Source organism: Pipistrellus kuhlii, unplaced genomic scaffold (genome assembly GCF_014108245.1).
Source record: "Pipistrellus kuhlii isolate mPipKuh1 unplaced genomic scaffold, mPipKuh1.p scaffold_m20_p_3, whole genome shotgun sequence".
Taxonomy (NCBI): domain Eukaryota; kingdom Metazoa; phylum Chordata; class Mammalia; order Chiroptera; family Vespertilionidae; genus Pipistrellus; species Pipistrellus kuhlii.
The window spans coordinates 7,110,927-7,129,413 of record NW_023425529.1 but is presented as its reverse complement, the minus strand read 5'-3'; the positions used below and the strand labels follow the sequence as shown (position 1 = coordinate 7,129,413).

At 37.0% G+C, this 18,487-nt stretch overlaps 1 protein-coding gene across 9 annotated transcripts in view; it reads left to right on the top strand.

Annotated features, from left to right (window-relative positions):
• Positions 1-18,487, top strand: part of POLR3B (RNA polymerase III subunit B) — a 94,221-nt gene that overhangs the window by 35,707 nt on the left and 40,027 nt on the right. For 8 of the 9 annotated variants that reach the window (XR_004990884.2, XM_036454837.2, XM_036454833.2 and 5 more), the window contains 7 exons: positions 1,889-2,050; positions 5,730-5,930; positions 7,986-8,148; positions 9,231-9,384; positions 11,247-11,321; positions 12,132-12,230; positions 15,755-15,882. Coding sequence is in view for 8 of the 9 variants with exons in the window: in XM_036454837.2 (XP_036310730.1) it covers positions 1,889-2,050; positions 5,730-5,930; positions 7,986-8,148; positions 9,231-9,384; positions 11,247-11,321; positions 12,132-12,230; positions 15,755-15,882 (982 nt within the window). In the remaining variant the exon portion in view is untranslated. The remainder of the gene's footprint in view (positions 1-1,888; positions 2,051-5,729; positions 5,931-7,985; positions 8,149-9,230; positions 9,385-11,246; positions 11,322-12,131; positions 12,231-15,754; positions 15,883-18,487) is intronic. The other variant, XM_036454838.2, reaches the window with a different exon arrangement.

Sequence of the window (18,487 nt, the reverse complement as noted above, 5' to 3'; positions counted from 1 at the left end):
GGGAGAGAGAGAAACATCAATGATGAAAGAGAATCATTGATCAACTGCCTCCTCCACACTCCCTACTAGGGATTGAGCTTGCAACCCGGCCATGTGCTCTGAACTGGAATCAAACTGTGACCTTGTTCATATTATAGGTGAATACTCGGTCACTGAACCATTGTGGCTGGACTTTGTTAATTTATTGATGATAGCCACTCTCACAGATGTGAGGCGATATCTCATTGTGGATTTAATTCGTATTTCTCTGATGATTAGTGATATTGAGCATCTTTTCATGTCTATAAGCCATCTGTATATCCTCTTTGGAAAAGGGTCTATTCAGGTCCTCTGCTCATTTTTCAATTGATTGATTGGCTTTTTGGTGTTGAGTTGTATGAGTTCTTTTTAAATTTTAGATATTAACCTCTTATCACATATATCAATGTTTTCCCAATCAGTTGGTTGTCTTTTCATTTTGTTGATGGTTTACTTTAATGTGCAAAAGTTTTTTAGATTGATAGTCCCATTTGTTTCTTTTTTCTTTTTTCCCCCCCTTGCTCAAGAAGATATTTCAGAAAAAATATTACTAAGAGAAATGTTTGAGATTTTACTGCCTATGTTTTCTTCTAAGATTTTTATGGTATTGAGTTTAACATTTAAGTCTTTAATCCATTTTGAGTTTATTTTTGTATATGGCATAAGAAGGTGGTCCAGTTTTATGTTTTTGTACATTATTTGTTAAATTTTCCCACCACAATTTATTGAATAGACTATCTTTACCCTATTGTATGTCCTAACCTTCTTTGTCAAATATTAATTGGCCTTTTAAGCTTGGTTGTTGTTGTTGTTTTCTGGGCTCTCTACTCTGTTCCATACATCTGTATGTCTGTTTTTATGCCAGAACCAGGCTTTTTTGATTACTGTGGTCTTGTAGTATAGTTTGATATTGGGTAGCATGATTCCTCCAACTTTATTCTTCTTTCTTCAAGATTGCTGTGGCTACTTAGGATCTTTGGTGTTTCTATATAAATTCTTAGATTGTTTGTTCTAGTTCTGTGAAATACACCATTGGTATTTTGATAAGAATTGTGTTGAATCTATAGATTGTTTTGGGTAGTATGGACAATTTAACAATATTCTTCCTATCCATGAACATGGTAAGTGCTTCCATTTATTTGTATATTCTTCAATTTCTTTTTTCAGTGTCTCATAATTTTCTAAATACAGGTCTTTTACCTCCTTGGTTAAACTTATTTCTAGGTGTGTTGTTTTTTATGCAATTGTAAATGCGATTGTTTTCTTAGTTCCCCTTTCCGATAGTTCATTATTGTTGTATAAAAATGCAACTGATTTCTGGATATTTATTTTGTATTCTGCTATATTATTAAATTTACTTATCAGTTCCAAAAGTTTTTTGGTTGAATCTTTAGGGTATCAAATCATTTCAGTATCTCAGATATCAAATCATGTTTTGTAAATACTTAAAAATGTGTCTATATGATACAACTTTAAAAAATTATACCACCACCCAGCTGGTGTGGTTCAGTGGTTGAGCATCTTGACCTATGAACCAGAAGCTCACGGTTCCCATTCTCAGTCAGGGAACATGTCCAAGTTGTGGGCTTAATTCCAGTGTGGGGCATGCAGGAGGTAGCCAATCAATGATTCTCTCTCATCATTGATGTTTATATCTCTCTGTCCCTCTCCCTACCTCTATGAAATCAATAAAAATACATATTTTTTAAAAGGTTCATCTTTATCAAGTTGAACTTTAAAATATTTTTTCAGTTTGAAGCAGTTTCTTCATTTTGTTTTTTTAACAGTTTAATGAGAACCTAAAATGTATTAAATGTATTAAAGCTAGTAATGCATTTTGAAAGTTCACCATATACTTTTTTTTTTTTAGCTTTTATCTCTTCTTTTTGAAGATTTGTTCAAAAAATTTAATTCTGAAATGAAGAAGATTGCAGACCAGGTGATTCCTAAGCAAAGAGCAGCCCAGTTTGATGTAGTCAAACACATGCGTCAAGACCAGATTACCAATGGCATGGTGAATGCCATTTCTACTGTAAGTCTTCAATCATTCATTGCAAGGGTGGGGAGCCTTTTTACTGCCAAGGGCCATTTGGATATTCATAACATCACTTGCAGGCCACACAAAATTATCAATTTAAAATGAACCTCCTATATATATCTGATCAAACATTTAATTAACTTACCTCTAATGCATTGCCAGGGCCAGACCAAATGATTTCTCGAGCTTTATATGGCCTTCAGGCCAGATAGTCATTAGAGTTTTTGTAAATCTATTTAGTAGAATGGAAATTTAAAATACTTTAAGAATCTACATGGGGACACACTCACACACACACACACACACACACACACACACACACATAGGAGATATATATATATATATATATATATATCTCCTATATAATAAAGAGGTAATATGCAAATTGACCCTCACAAGATGGCTGCCTACAACCAGGCCAGCAGGAGGGTTAGTGAGGTACTACCAAACTACTGAACAAGTAGGCTGCATGGGGCAACCAGGCCATCAGGGGTGTTAGTGAGGGACGACCACAGACTGAACACCAGGCTGGCAGGGGGGTCATGAGGGGTGACCAGGTTAGCAGGGGTGGGCAGTGAGGGGCAATCAGGCCAGCAGTGGGGGGGAAATTGGGAGTGACCAGGCCATGGGGGGGTGGTCAGTAAAGGGTGACCAGGTAGGCAGGCAGGTGGGTGATTAGGAGCCAACAGTCCAGGTTTGTTTTATAGGCCCAATCCCCAGTTAGACATCACCCAAGGGGTCCCAGATTGGAGAGGGTACAGTCTGGGCTGAGGGGCTCAGGACAAATTTCGTGCACTGGGCCTTTAGTGTGTGTGTGTGTGTGTGTGTGTGTGTGTGTGTGTGTATGTGTATAAGCGACTGTTCGACCGCCCAATCAGTAGCTATGATGTACAATGACCACCAGGGGCAGACGATCAACACAGGGGGCAGTCGATCAACACAGGAATTGCCGAGCTGCAGTGATTTGGCAGCTGTGTTTCTCAGGTGACACACCTGGAACCAGAGAGGAGGGAGCCCGATTCTGGGGTGCATCACTCGTAATCCAGAACCCCTCGGGGGATGTCAGAGAGCTGGTTTCAGCCCAGTCCCCACAGGCCAGGCCAAGGGACCCCACTAGTGCACAAATCCGTGCACCAGGTCTCTAGTATATATGCAAAAGGATGTTTACAAATCACAAATTTTCTACTTAGAAAGATAGTCTACAGTATAAATGTTATCAGTAGGAATTTTTGTTGCTATCTGACTTTTATTGCCAATTTATAGTTTGTATTATACGAGGCAATAAGAAAATAAGTATATTCTTTGTTTCACCATTAATAGTCATTCTTTTTCTGTATACATTTTCCATTTTTTTCTGTAATAAAATGGGCAAATTACAAATAGGTTTATTAATGACAGCCTTTGCCCATAACATTACAAAATGTTTCATTTCATTGTAGTTCTATATTCCTCAAAGGGCTGTCAGTTCTTCCTCACATAGAGATAAATTCAGGCCTCTGCAGCTGCTGTGTTTCAGAGCCTCTGGCTATTCATAAAGGGTTATCAGATAGGTTCTTGCTCCTTTTCTTAAAGTGTAACAACTATAGGTCTATCTGATAAAGTCTGGTTTACGTTTTTGTGTGCCAGACATAAAATTAGTTTTATAGATAGGATTTTGCCTCAACAAAAGAATAGTATAATAGTACACATTGATTCCCTTAATGGAAGAATTAGTGGCAGATTCGCAGTCCTTGACTTTAGAAATTTGCAGTCTATGTGAGCAGCCCTTGCACTGACAGCTACATCTAAACCTGAGGATCTAGGCACATTTAGCTCTTGTGGTCAAAGTTTGCCTGAAAGTAGATCCCTGGATATTTGAAGAGAAGCCTCCAGAGACCATTTAAACACATTTCTGTTATGATTACTTTTCCTTGCTTTCCCATTATTTTCAGGGTTTCTTTTGCCTTTAAGTAATACTGCATTATCTCCCAGAGATGACTGCTTATTAGAAAAGTCAGTAGCAGGCCTTGTTGCAGTTGTACCCCAACTTATAGGCAACCAGAAGATAGTCAGCTTCTAAAATTCTGTGTTGCCATTAGTAGAATATTTTCAACAAATGAATTTTATCAGAAGAGCAGTTTTAGACCCTGTCTGTTCCTCTCTGCCCCTTTTGTAATACTCCTGCAGAATGCTAGACCAGATTCTCTTGCTGAAGATCTTGGCTTCACTCCCCATCTACTTCCCTTTTGCCAGAAGCTGCTGCCTTATTTCAGTCTGTGCAGAATACTTACAATACTTACACTTACTTTCTGGGCATCAGTCAGTTTATGAGGTTCATTTTCATTCAAAGCATAAAAGGAGTTAACAGGAAAAGCAATAAAAACATTAACTTATGGGATAAATGTATTTGCTTTATTTGCTTTGTAATGATAGTTTCTTAGAATTTAGCTCTTTTTCATGTTATGAAAAACTCAAGTTTTTGAAGAAATAGACTTTCACTGTAATGAAGATTACATTTTAATTTGTGATGGAGCACACTAAAGTCACATATTTTAATTCAAACAAAGTGCCTCATCTGCTTCTGAAACCCTAGCAATTTTTCTAGGAGAAGATTTAACCCAGGATCCATGAGTACTCCCTGGAAATTGAATGAAAAATTTTGTGTTCATGATCTGTGTGTGCTTCTCTCAAGAAAACAGTCATAGATTTTATCAGATTTCCAAAGAAAAATGAAGAACCACTGTTTGGCAGATGTCATTCTTTTTTCTTTTGAATCAAAGATCATTGGATTATTTTATTTTACTTTTTAAAAAATACATATTTTTATTGATTTCAGAGAGGAAGGGAAGAGGAAGAGAGAAAGAGAGAGAGAAACATCAGTGATCAGAATCATTGATTGGCTGCCCACAACCCAGGCATGTGCCCTTGACTGGGACCCTTCAGTCCTCAGGCAGATGCTCTATCCACTGAGCCAAACCAGCTAGGGCTTATTTTGCTTTCGTATGCATACTATTTTCTACCATTAATTCATGTTATCAATGACTTTAAAAGTTAACAGTTTCTAACCTTAATCTTTATCATTGAAAATATTTAATATGTGCAGTTAATATAACTATTTAGTATATTTAACACATAGAAGATAAAATAAGTTTAATGTTCAAGATTTATTTCATATGGATCTATTTTAAGATTGACATGATAGCCACAGAGGAGATATGATATTTAATATGAACATATATGAAGGTTTTAGCCTTAATTAAGAAGCCTATAGTTTCTTCATTATCCCTGATAACTGCTATTAGAGTCATTTTTCTGTTGCTATATTTTTCTCTAAGACTAATTTTGGAAGACATTTAAATAATGGCACATTCCAACATGTGTAGAAATTGCTACTGTTCTCTTACTAGCTTATTGCCTCAAGTGGAAATCTCTAGTTGCACTGACTTTTTTGGTATATAATTAGTTCTTCAGAAAATAACTGCTTTGATGTGATAAGGTTGATCCATCAAAGCATTCTGAGATGATTGATAGATAGGCAATATTCATTAAATTCCTAGAAAACCCCAGCAAGTGACCTGGCTAATTTTTATTTTAATTTTGTAAACATGTAGTTCCTACGATGAACTTCTCAGAGTAACTGGGAATTATTAGACAATTTATTAATAATCAGGGGTTCTGTGTCTTCTCTCTACAGGGAAATTGGTCTCTAAAGAGATTTAAAATGGACCGTCAAGGTGTGACTCAAGTGTTGTCTCGCTTGTCGTATATATCTGCACTAGGCATGATGACAAGAATCTCTTCCCAGTTTGAAAAAACAAGAAAAGTGAGCGGTCCTCGTTCACTCCAACCATCTCAGTGGGGAATGCTCTGTCCTTCAGACACTCCTGAAGGAGAGGTAAGATACCTGAGGAGTCTGTATTGTGTCAGAGTTAATACCCATTGGTGGTGTTCTGGTTCTGCTCCATTTCCGCAGGTCATATTCTTTTTTTGGGGGGGATCAGTCACTTATCGGGCCGAGAAGTATTAATGCAGCTTGTCAGGATAATATCAGTATCATTCCAGAATCAGTACCTACAGAAGCATTTGATTTAGTATCTCACCTAAATAGAAACATGGTCCAAATTTTCTGGCTTGTTTAACAGTTAACCCAAGAATCCAGCCAGGCAGTGGAGACAAGAATATGAAAGAAAATTGAGAGACCCATTACTTTGGCTTACGAGGAGCTCTTTTTAAGCTTCTCATTTTCTTTAGGTGTCATTAGAGAACATCATAGCTGCAATTGCAGCCAACTGGGAGCACACAGCCCAAGACCTAAAGTGGATTTCATTTATGTCAGATACATAAACAGTTACCTAAACACTAAACCAACGAGTATAAATAAGTATTTTCATAGCACTTACTGCCTCCTATGTCATGACCCTTTCTCCTTCATGCTAACCATTGTTGGTTTCACTTGATTGTATTTGTTCTAAATTGTAAACTTCAGAGGGAAGGAACCTTGTTGGGTTCATCAATGTAAGCCACGCTCCTAGCACAGAGCCTTGTTCAGAGTGAAGGCCTCATAAATATATGCTGCATGATTAAATGAGGTAATTATGACAAATAAAAGATGTAAGTTCCAAAGTGTAGGGATTTATTATGACTTGGGAGTGATGAAAAATAGTTTATGCAGAGGTATAATTTTTAGAAATTATTCTCCTAATTTTTCTTAAACCATATGAAATTTATACTAAAATTATGTAGCTTGTTAAATTTGCATAAGAAAAATCTTGAGCTTTGAAACTCTAAATTTTCTAAAGGTTGCTTCATTGACCCCGATGAGATACCTATTTTGTGCATCACTACAGTGGATGGTTTTTAATAATTGAAAATGCAATCTTTACATGTCTATTTGCTATATTATATATTTATTTATATTTTTATTTTAGATTTTGGTTGTATAGAAGTTAAAAAATTTTTATTTCTTTTTTATTTTGAAATAATTTTAGACATGCAAAATAGTTATAAAATAAAAGAATTTTCATAATCTTTCACATAGATTCCCCAAATGTAAGCATCTGAAATAACCATAGCATAGTTTCCATTGATAACAGTACTATATCCTATAGATCTTATTCAGATTTTGTCAGTTGTCCCACTAATATCTTTTTTTCTGATCCAGGATTATACATTACTTTCCATTGTCATGTCCCCTTACTCTCTTAATCTGGAGCAGTTCTTCAGTCTTTCTTTGCCTTTATGACAAAGAAGCTTTATAGAGTATTGGCCAATTATTTTGTAGACTATCTCTCATTTCAGGCCAGAAATTTTATGTGTCCATATTTATCAATGTTTTTCTTTAATGTTTTTATATAATGCTTCTTAATGATTATGATGTTCTATTGTCTAGGAATAACAATTTATGGAATCATTTTCTTTTGGGGATGGTGGTGTTTATGATGCTCTCGTTATTTGCAGTTTCAAATAGTACAATGCTAAGAATTTCTGTCACTCAATCTATGTGTATACCCTTTCTTGTGACCTTAAGATACATTCTTCTGGTTAAATGGTATGAACTTTTTTTTTTTTTAAATATATTTTATTGATTTTTCACAGAGAGGAAGAGAGAGGAATAGAGAGTCAGAAACATTGATGAGAGAGAATCATCAATCAGCTGCCTCTTGCACACCCCCCACTGGGGATGTGCCCGCAACCAAAGTACATGCCCTCGACCGGAATCGAACCTGGAACCTTTGAGTCCACAGGCTGACGCCGCTCTATCCACTGAGCCAAGCCGTTCTTGGCAAGGGTATGAACTTTTTTTTAAGACTTGTATAAATTGCTAACCCGTTCCCTACAAGGTTGCACTGCTTTACATCACATCAGCAAAAAGTCAAACTATTTTTAGACACAAACCATACTTTGTATCACTAGTGTTCATTCTTAGAAATGACTATCTTTTGTTCTTTAGGCATGTGGTTTGGTTAAAAACTTGGCCCTTATGACGCACATCACGACTGACATGGAAGATGGACCCATTGTTAAATTAGCCAGTAACCTGGGAGTAGAAGATGTGAATTTATTATGTGGAGAAGAGCTCTCTTACCCAAATGTGTTTCTCGTCTTCCTCAATGGTGAGCATACTATGGAAACATGTTGATCATAAACAGTCTGTGGGGGAGGGGAAGGGAAGCCTTTATTATTTATGTATTTAAAATACAAATATACTTTTGCTAGTATCCTGGGCCCAGGTTGACCTTAATTTAAAGGTATGAAAAGGCCAAAACCGGTTTGGCTCAGTGAATAGAGCATCAACCTGTGGACTGAAGAGTCCCAGGTTCGATTCTGGTCAAGGGCATGTACCTTAGTTGTGGGCGCATCCTCAGAGGGGGGTGTGCAGGAGACAGCTGAATGTTTCTCTCTCATCCATGTTTCTAACTCTCTATCCCTCTCTCTTCCTCTCTGTAAAAAAAAATCAATAAAATATATTTTAATAAAATAAAATAAAAATAAAGGTATGAAAAGGGTAACAGAAATCATTATCCCATTGCCTGGATCATCCAGATTCTGCAAAGGATACAGCTATCAGAGCCAGAGGGTAACATTGCAAAGACTGGCTGCTTTCTGTACTTTTGCAGCTATTAGCGTATGCACAGTGGAATAAGCCTCAACATGATATCTTTAAGTTGAAAGTAAATATGTGTGGCATTCTGCAAAAATAAACAGATCAGCCCCGACAGTGAGTCAACAGCTGTGGCAAAAAGGTCCCTTTCCTTCCATTCATGTTCTAGTCGTTTCTTTCACGATCCCCTTCAGAATCCTCCAAAACTCTTAGCAAATGTGCCTTGGTCTTTCTACTTGAGATTTGGTGGTTTGGTTGCCTGTCCCCTCATCATTGTGCTCCATGTGCTCCTCCTGACCACTTAGCCCCAACATTCCTCTTCCTCTCGCTTTGGGAGGACTCAGTCCTTTACTGCATGGGCTGGTGAGTAGGAAAATGTCGATTAACTGACTGCCTCATTTAGTGTATCCCAACTGCCAACATTGAGTGAGCTATTACTCTTCACTTTCTGCCAGCACCTCTAAGAATCCTCAAGCTAACCCTGGGAAGGGAAATCTACCTTCCTTATTTCACAGATGATGATCACAACAAGAGCTATTTAATAATAGTAGTTTTTATTTTATTTCTGTCTTAAATATTCTTCTTTCTGCTTAGGTAACATCCTGGGTGTCATTCGAGACCATAAGAAGCTAGTGAATACATTTCGACTGATGCGAAGAGCAGGATACATCAATGAATTTGTTTCCATCTCAACAAATCTTACAGATCGATGTGTCTATATTTCTTCTGATGGAGGAAGGTTATGCAGGTATAAGTTGCTAAAAAAGTTTTCAAGAATCTATGTTTACTTTGGAAAGAAATAGACTTTTTTATTTTTGAATCTGCTTTAACTTTTTTTATTGTTAAGATAAATTTCACTCAGTCAGCAAACACCTCATGAATATGCATCCTGGCTACTGAAGATTCAAAGATTAATGCGTCTCTGCCGTCAGAGAGCTCAGTCTGCTGGCAAAAGCAAAAATAATTAATAACAGCCAACTATGCCAGAAGTAGATGATAGTCATTTATTATTTTATGTTAATAGATGTTTTTATATGTAAGGCTTTACCTTCAACCCTTTATGGTTCTATTATTATTTTCATTTAACAAATGGAATGGGTTTTGTGAAACTACGTAACTTACCCAAAGCTAGATACTGGTAGAGTTTGCTTTTTATTGGAAAGTCTTTGGAGTTTATTTGACTCAACACTCATTGTTTTTACACACTATGTTCTATCACTATAAACTGAGTTTTGAAGGATGAGTAGGATTGTGTTACTTGGAGGAAAGGAGAAAAGCTAAGGAATGGCAAGAAGAAAAATCATGGATTGTGGGAAGTCCTTGTAGGGTGCAGGGCACACATATTAAGTGCTTATTTGTGGCTGACCTGGTCCATTTAGGGGTAGGAAAAGCAATGGCATTTTCTAGGTTACTCCTTTAGGATTTTTCTCTTTCCTTACATCTAAAATAATATGGCATAGTCTAAAAGAAAACCAATTCTTTCTTAGAAGTAATTTTATAATGGCATATCATAGATTTGGCAGGAAGAATTAGAATATACTGAGTAAAAGTAAAAGGTAACTGAAGTAGCCAAATATGAACCTCTCCCTCTCCTACTGCTCTGTCATCACTTCTGGGTCCCTTACCCTGAACTTCTAGCAAACTGCAGCCCTTGTAGATTATTTCCACAAAAAGTCCACCCCGTTCATTTTTCAGCAACTCGTAATTGCACAGCTCCTCGTAACTGCTTAAAAGCGCTCATTAGTCCTCCAATGGTCATTTGGATGTTAGGGTGGGCTGCACAAGTGTCTGCTGGTGACTTGCTCCTCTGTAAGAGCTGCTTATCCAAACAAACAGCAGCAGCCCTTGACGTTTCAGTGCCACATGCCATCCTTTGTGTCTGTGTTCCTCGTGGTGGCGAAGCCCTCAGAGGCAAATCAGCAGACAGTTACAGTTTAATCTACCAGAGCATGTAGACCAAAAGCTCTCTACCTTATACCAGGACGCTGCTAAAATTACAAAGTAAAAAGGCTTTATTCTCTGCAAACTGACTGCTACTCTTTTTGGTCATGTGTAGCCTCAGGTAGCCTGCTCTGTAGCCCAGTGATGTTTATCCTAAAGCAGATCACTCTGAACAAGCGGATAGTCATCAGGCCCTCACTGCAAAATGCCATTGTAAACCTCAGTGACCATTCTCTGCCTGCTGACTTCTTTGGTAGAAGATGACATATTTCCAGTATGAAAATAGGAGATGCTTTTAGTTTGATGCATTTACACAGATTCAGATATGACACTAAAGGATTTATATTCTTTTTAAACTTTATTGAGAATCATTTTTTAATTGTCTTTTCACTAAGAATCACGCATTACACAAGATACTTGGAAAAGCACTGGATGTGTATACATGTATCTGTGCACACATACAGACATGGGCTGATGTGTCTGTGCATGTGCATGTGAGAGAGAGAAAAGAAGCCTCTGTGCATGCACCTGTAAAAATTACCTGGTATCCTCAAGCAATGCAGAAATAAGTTTGCTTATACTTAAAAATTCCCTCATTTCCCTATAGTAAACTTTTGTGCTAACTTAATTTTTCTGTTGACCTACTATGAATTTATTTTTCCATTCCAGACCCTACATAATTGTTAAGAAACGAAAGCCTGCAGTCACGAATAAGCATATGGAAGAGCTGGCTCAGGGGTACAGGTAAGTGTGGCCAAAAGCAAAACTTCTGAGTCTCCTTAGTATTCATATGATATAATCAGCAGTAACATTATTTTATCTGAGCTTTTAAGAATAGTATCTTGCTGAAACAAGTTTGGCTCAGTGAATAGAGCGATGGCCTGCGGACTGAAGGGTCCCGGATTCGATTCTGGTCAAGGGCATGTACCTTGGTTGGGGGCACATCCCCAGTAGGGGGTGTGCAAGAGGCAGCTGATCAATGATTCTCTGTCATCGATGTTTCTGGTTCTCTGTCCCTCTCTCTTCCTCTCTCTAAAAAAATCAATAAAATATATATTTTTTTAAAAAGAATAGTATCTTTTCACTTTTAACCCTTAAATTCCTCCTCACTAAATATATTAGCCTATTAAAAATCAATTTTTCACTATGTGAACTTGCTTGGGTATTGTAAAATATTTATCAACTTAGATCATGAGGATTCCAGATTCTTGGTGTAAATTAATGTACTATTAAGTGTTTGTAGTAAAAGACAGACTTTCATTAATATGTTGAAATAGACACTGGGCTCTCATCATATGGAGTTCCTAAACTCATCAAAGATACTTTTAGATATGGGGACTGGATTGACAAGAATCACAGATGTTTTACTGATCGTGATTTGTGATCATTGTAGGACCCAAGAACAGCATGTTTCAAGTATCTCATTGTTCTGAAACTCTCTGGGAGAGAAAGGTGCTTTGGGTAAATGAAAGCCAGATCTTCCATTATTACATAGTATATAATATTGTATTGAAATGTTTTTTAGTAATGTATGTTTTACCTATATTTTCCCAGGAATTTTGAGGATTTCTTACATGAGAGTCTGGTTGAATATCTAGATGTGAATGAAGAAAATGATTGTAACATTGCACTCTATGAGCATACAATTAATAAGTAAGTAGGATCCATAACAACCTTCAGTAAAACCTGTCTGCTTATAGGAACTTCCTTCTCATTCCATTTCATCTTCAATTTTTCTCTTGTGTGCTTTGCTAGAAGTATACTGTTTTATAATAAATCATAACCCATCATTTATCTCAATATAAGACTATAACAAAATTGTGAACAAGTCATTTTTAGACTTAATTATCTTTCATATGCATTATACTTAGTATTTATATTTTAAAAGGAATTGCTGCTCTGATTTTAATATTTAATTATTAACAAAATTGAACTAATGAATCAGGATATGTAGAAGATGTATTTATCTCTTCTCGAGAGGATTTTATCAGTGAACATTTGAATTCTTATTATCAATGCAGGAATTCTCTACATAGTATGCAGTTAAGATGCCTCTAAACTTACGTGTAATATAAACATGAAATGATGCTATGTTTACAGTGTTTCTGCTAGAACAGTGGTATTTTTAGAAGCATTAGAGGACATTTATATAACTTGCTGCCTGCTTCTTGTTACTGATGTATTGCTTACCTGAAGTGGGAATATATTGTTAAATAAGGAGTTTAATACTACCAGCTGATAACTATTTATGTTCTCTAGCAAGGAAGTACGTTTCTGTTTCCTGCTACCAAATGAAATATACTACTTTTTTTTGTCTACTTATAAGTTAGTTAATAATGCTTTCAATCAGAATTTTAAATCCTTAAAGGTATGAATCTCTCAAAGTACTTTTCCTCTCCTGACAAAGGTGTAACGTGTCTAAGAGGATTGGGGTTCATTCTATAACCCAACTAGAGACATAATTCAATACACAAAAAGATCAATAAGCAGGAGTCCTTTGTCATGTGTGTTGTAATTATTTTTTTATGATGGATTGGGTTATCTTGGAAATTACTTCTCTTTACAGGTACTATAAGCCATTGAAATTATTAAAGTTACCAGTATGCTTCAGAAACACTTGAGAAAGGCATAGACAATCAACTACATATCCTGGCTGTGATATCTATTACTTTCAGCAAAGACCTAAACATAATTGGCTGCTTTTTCTCAGATATTTTCTGAATTGCTTAAACATTTAGCCAAAATTGAATTTTCTGCAAAAATGTATTATGAAAGTAACAAAGATTCTGACACTTAGTACGTAAAGTCTTATTTTGTGTTCAATGTCTATAGTGGAGCTGTTCAATAAAAATAAAATGCAAGCCACCTATATAACTTAAAATTTCTAGCAGCCACATTTAAAAAGTAAAAAAGAAAAAGATGAAACTAATTTCAGTAATTTTATTTAGCCCAATATATCTAAAATGTTGTCATGTCAAAATGTAATCAGTATGAAAAAATAGAGATATTTTACATTTTTAAAAAATGTATTTTATTGCTGAAACCGGTTTGTCTCCGGTGGATAGAGTGTCGACCTGTGGACTGAAGGGTCCCAGGTTCGATTCTGGTCAAGAGCATGTACCTTGGTTGTGGGCACATCCCCAGTAGGGGGTGTGCAACTGATTGATGTTTCTCTCTCATTGATATTTCTAACTCTCTATCCCTCTCTGTTCCTCTCTGTAAAAAGTCAATAAAGTATATATATATATATATATATATATATATATATATATATATATATATATAAAATTGCTTTTTTTACAGAGAGGAACAGAGAGGGATAGAGAGTTACAAACATTGAGCAGCTGCCTCCTGTACACCTCCTACTGGGGATGTGCCCACAACCAAGGTATGTGCCCTTGACCAGAATCTAAACTGAAATCCTTGAGTCTGCAAGCCGACGCTCTATCCACTGAGCCAAACCAGTTAGGGCTCACATTTTCTTTTAAGTTTTTAAAATCTGGTATGCACTAACAGCACATCTCAATTTGTATGCTAAATTTTATTTGAAATTCTTGATCTGAACTCATGAACACAGTTGGAAAAAGTAGACTCACAAATGTTAAGTTGTTACAAATGTAACTAAAAGGTTTAAAATGATTGAACTAAGTTATTTCAATTTAAATATGAGTTTTAAAATTTAAGGTGATTAGCCCAGCCAGTGTGGTGCAGTGGTTGAGAGTAAACCCGTGAACCGAGGCCACCGTTCAATTTCCATTCAGGACACATGCCTGGGTTACAGGCTTGATCCATAGTAGGGGGTGTATAGGAGGCAGCTGATGGATGTTTTTCTCTCATCAGTGTTTCTGTCTATCCCTCTCCCTTCCTCTCTAAAATTAATAAGATGTAAGGTGATTATAAAATTTAAAAATTCAGTCCTTTTGTCATACTAGTCTAACTTTTCAAGTGCTTAACAACTATGCATTGGCCCCTCTAGGACTATAATAACTACTAGAGGCCTGGTGCATGAATTCATGCATGGGTGGGGTCCCTTGGGGTAGCTTGCGGAGATCGGGCCCCTAACTTATGCCCCCAGCTTCACAGTTCCACAGCACCGCCTGCCACCACCCCCTCACCTGCTCCTCAGCTGCCCCCTCCCCCCCCCTCCCTTAGCGCCTGGGAACCAGGCAGTGACCTCACTCCCCACTGCTACTGCTGGTTGCTGTCTGCAGGACAATTGGGCCCCGCTGGCACCCGCCTTGGCCTAGCACTGCCCACTCACCTGCTCCACTGTCCCACCACAATCCCACTCCCATTGGGGCCCATCAGGGCCTGCAGTGCCTCCACTGCCACTCACTGCCAACACCTTGTTGCTGATGCCCACCATATTTTGTGCCAGCCCCTGGTGGTCAGCACATGTCATAGCAAACAGTCAAACTCCCAGTCTCCCAGTCAAACAACTCCCAGAGGGGACAATTTGAATATTAGGCTTTTATTATATAGGATTCTTAAAGGGGATGTATTTCTCCCTCTAAAATGGTGATATAGCCTAGCTGGTTTGGCTCAGTGGATAGAGCGACACCTTGCGACTGAAGAGTTCGGGGTTCAATTCTGGCCAACGGCACAAGTCCAGGTTGTGGGCTCAGTCCCCAGTGAGGGGCGTGCAGGAGGCAGCCAGTCAATGATTCTCATCATTGATGTTTCTATTTTTCTTTCCCTATCCATCTCTGAAATCAATACAGACATATTTAAAATAAATAAAATAAAATGGTGATACAATTTTCTCATTGATCTAAGTTGGAAAAGTGAAGAAAAGCAAGTTACTTATCCATGTGGATGTTTTTGATCTGCATTTCTCTATGCTCAATAATTTCTTTATAAATGCTAGTTATTGTTAGTAGTAGTTAGTATATAATAGTACTTTTTTATACAGATATTCCATACTGTTTTCCTCCTATCTTTCTACAAATAATAGTAACTTCTATCATTAAGAAATTTGTTTATATATTTATCAGTTTTGCTTTCATCAAGTTTTGTTATTGAGGTTTTATTATATAAATTTATTATATATATTTATATAAATGTAAATATTATCTAGATCCTATGGGGACTTAGATAGTAATATTCTCATACCCTTTCAGTGATAATTTATTTTATCCTTGTTGCCTAAGATGTCTAATTCTTAATTAACTTGCTAGAGATACCACTCACTTGGAGATTGAACCCTTTACTCTTCTCGGAGTTTGCGCGGGCCTGATTCCATACCCTCATCATAACCAGTCCCCAAGAAACACGTATCAGTGTGCTATGGGAAAACAAGCCATGGGTAAGATTCCTTTCTTGAATTTGCTTCTAAATTCTTGGATAAAAGACATGACTTTATTCTTACTTCACTACTATTGTGTGTCTGGCTAATCAGGCATTGCTAACACCTAAGTGTTAACCTAACTCATAGGGTTGCCTAAGGAATTCTGCAATATTTGCAGCTGCCCCTATCATGTCTAAAGCTTAAACAAAAATGGAGAAAACTTCTCTGAACTCGTCCCCCTGACTAAACAAAGGGATATACCATAAACGTCACAGAATTATGAAGGAGTAAGTATGAAGAGAAAGCCCTGTGAGATGTAAGTTGTTAATCCAAAGAGATGGAAGAAAGAGTGGAAAACTCAAGGTTAAGGGTTGAGAGGAAAAGGAAATAAAGATGCATGGAGTGTATTAGAATGTATTTAGTAATTGTCTGGATGACAGTCATTGGACCCATTACACCATGTAATTACTCCTATAGCTCTTGAAATGTCCAATTCATGTCACACCAGTTTCTGAACTCATTTTCCTTTCTTCTTATATTTTGCTTTCTTTTTATCCTCCCATCTATTAATTTATCTATATACCCATCTATAACATTTATTGAGCATCAACTATAGATCAGATAGTGGGGCTGGAACCTGAAAATATAGAGATGAGGACAGAGCCCTGTCCTCAAGGAGTTCACACTCTAGTAGGAGATACTAACAAATAAAATGTAATTCATATAGTATGATAAATTTTATAATAGACCCATAGCCAGAATCTAAGGGAAGAAGAGCAGGAAGGTCACTTAAGATTAGAGAGTAGGCTGTTTCTGAAGAGGAGAACTGAACTAAGTCTTAAAAGACACTGGTATCCTTATGATAATGGATATTATAAGCAACCATTTCATGAGAAAGTCTTGCTACTTTGATGTGGCTATTTAGTGTATTATAGGTGTAGAGATGCCGTTTATTAATGAGTTTGGCTTTTATCTTGAAGTTGATACAAAGAGAATACCAGGCAAAAAAAGTTTTGCTTATAAACATTTTGAAATGTTTTTTTTTTAAATAATTTAAATCCTAATAAATGTAATAAATTTTATTTTCACATATGTCTATGACATCAATATGACTTGTCTCTGATTTAAAGTATGGTGTAAGGAACTTCATTAAAAAAAATCTCTAAAAGGTTTTTTGCATTGTGTTTGGTTTACAACCAGAATGCAGTTAGCTCTCAGTTACCAAGAATCAGCTGCAATTGACTATAACTTAACAATTAAGGAATTTTATTTCTCATTACGGATAAAGAGACTGTATTTCTTTTCAAGTTTTTATATTGCCCTTTGGTGGGCCATGAAGAAATAAGAAGCATGTTGTCCTGCTACCATTTACCTGAATGATGTAATGCCTCGACAGTTCAGAATAATTCCCAGTGGGAAAATCTAAACAGCGGCTCATCAATTTAGCCTTTCCCATTCATCCTCAGCTGCAGCAGAGGCCGATTTTCCGCTTGCGCTTCTGACTTGCTAACAAGTTGAAATATACAGTACTGAACCCTGTGTGTCATGAAAGGGCTATCACTTCCATTGGGTTTACCAAACCATTTTGTTTCATGATGTGAATCCCAGCTGAAACAATATACCTTTTGTGTAGAACCTTCAGCAGAATTAACGGAAGACTAATCACTTCATCGCTAATGCCGCTCTTTAGTGTGTTTCTTTAGTGTGTTTGTTTGAAGAGTGAAATAGAAAGAGCTGCATCTATCTCCACTCATTGAATGGTGTGTGTGTGTTTTTAAAATAAGAGACTTGAAGGAAAGAAATAATATTTTTATTTTTTGTGACTTCTCTCTCCATTCCCCCCCCCCCACCCTCAAGCCTTTATTTTGTGGCCATGAGTATCTGAAACATTCGGTTAGTTACCACACACAGTTAAGCAGGATCAGTGTGTACAGAAAGCCAATTCAGTGTCTGTAGAGTTCTTTTGTAGTTTTCTGTGTGAAGGTTTTTTTCCTCGTTTTGTTTTGAGTGTCATTTGCAATTCATTGTCTGTGTTTTCTGAGGTTGGTGTATTCAGCTGCTCTGACCCTGGGTCCTGCACATTTAGCTCCTTGGATACAATCCTCTGACGTTACTGCTGACGCTAGGAAGACAAAAGCTGCTGAATATCTTAAGTAATAATAAATAAAAAAAAAGCCTTTGTTGCTGTTTGTTATTATAAAACACCTGACTGGAAAGAAAAGCAGAGATAAAAGTATGTTTAACGTCGGCACATAATGTGGCCACATTTCTCTTTGGACACTGAAATAGCTGCAGAAGTCTTGAGTGAGGTCTATACCGACAAATCACAAAAGGGGAAAGGCTGACAGGGGGCGAAAACCCACAGCTCAAACCTGGCTCTCTAAAGCAGACCCAGCACTTTGAGTTGGGTTTCTCGGAGTCATTTTAGTTCTATGCAGTCTTGACAACTGATAAGTCAAAGGCGCACTTTCCCATTTTAAAAATGCACTGAAGACTATATGCTGTTCATTCATTAGTCCATGTGGAAGGCGGAGGATAGTAGAATTAATGCACTGAATATTCTAGCCACTCTGGAAAATTTGCTGTCTGCCTTTCACTATAAACTCCTCCCGTGGAAGAGAGT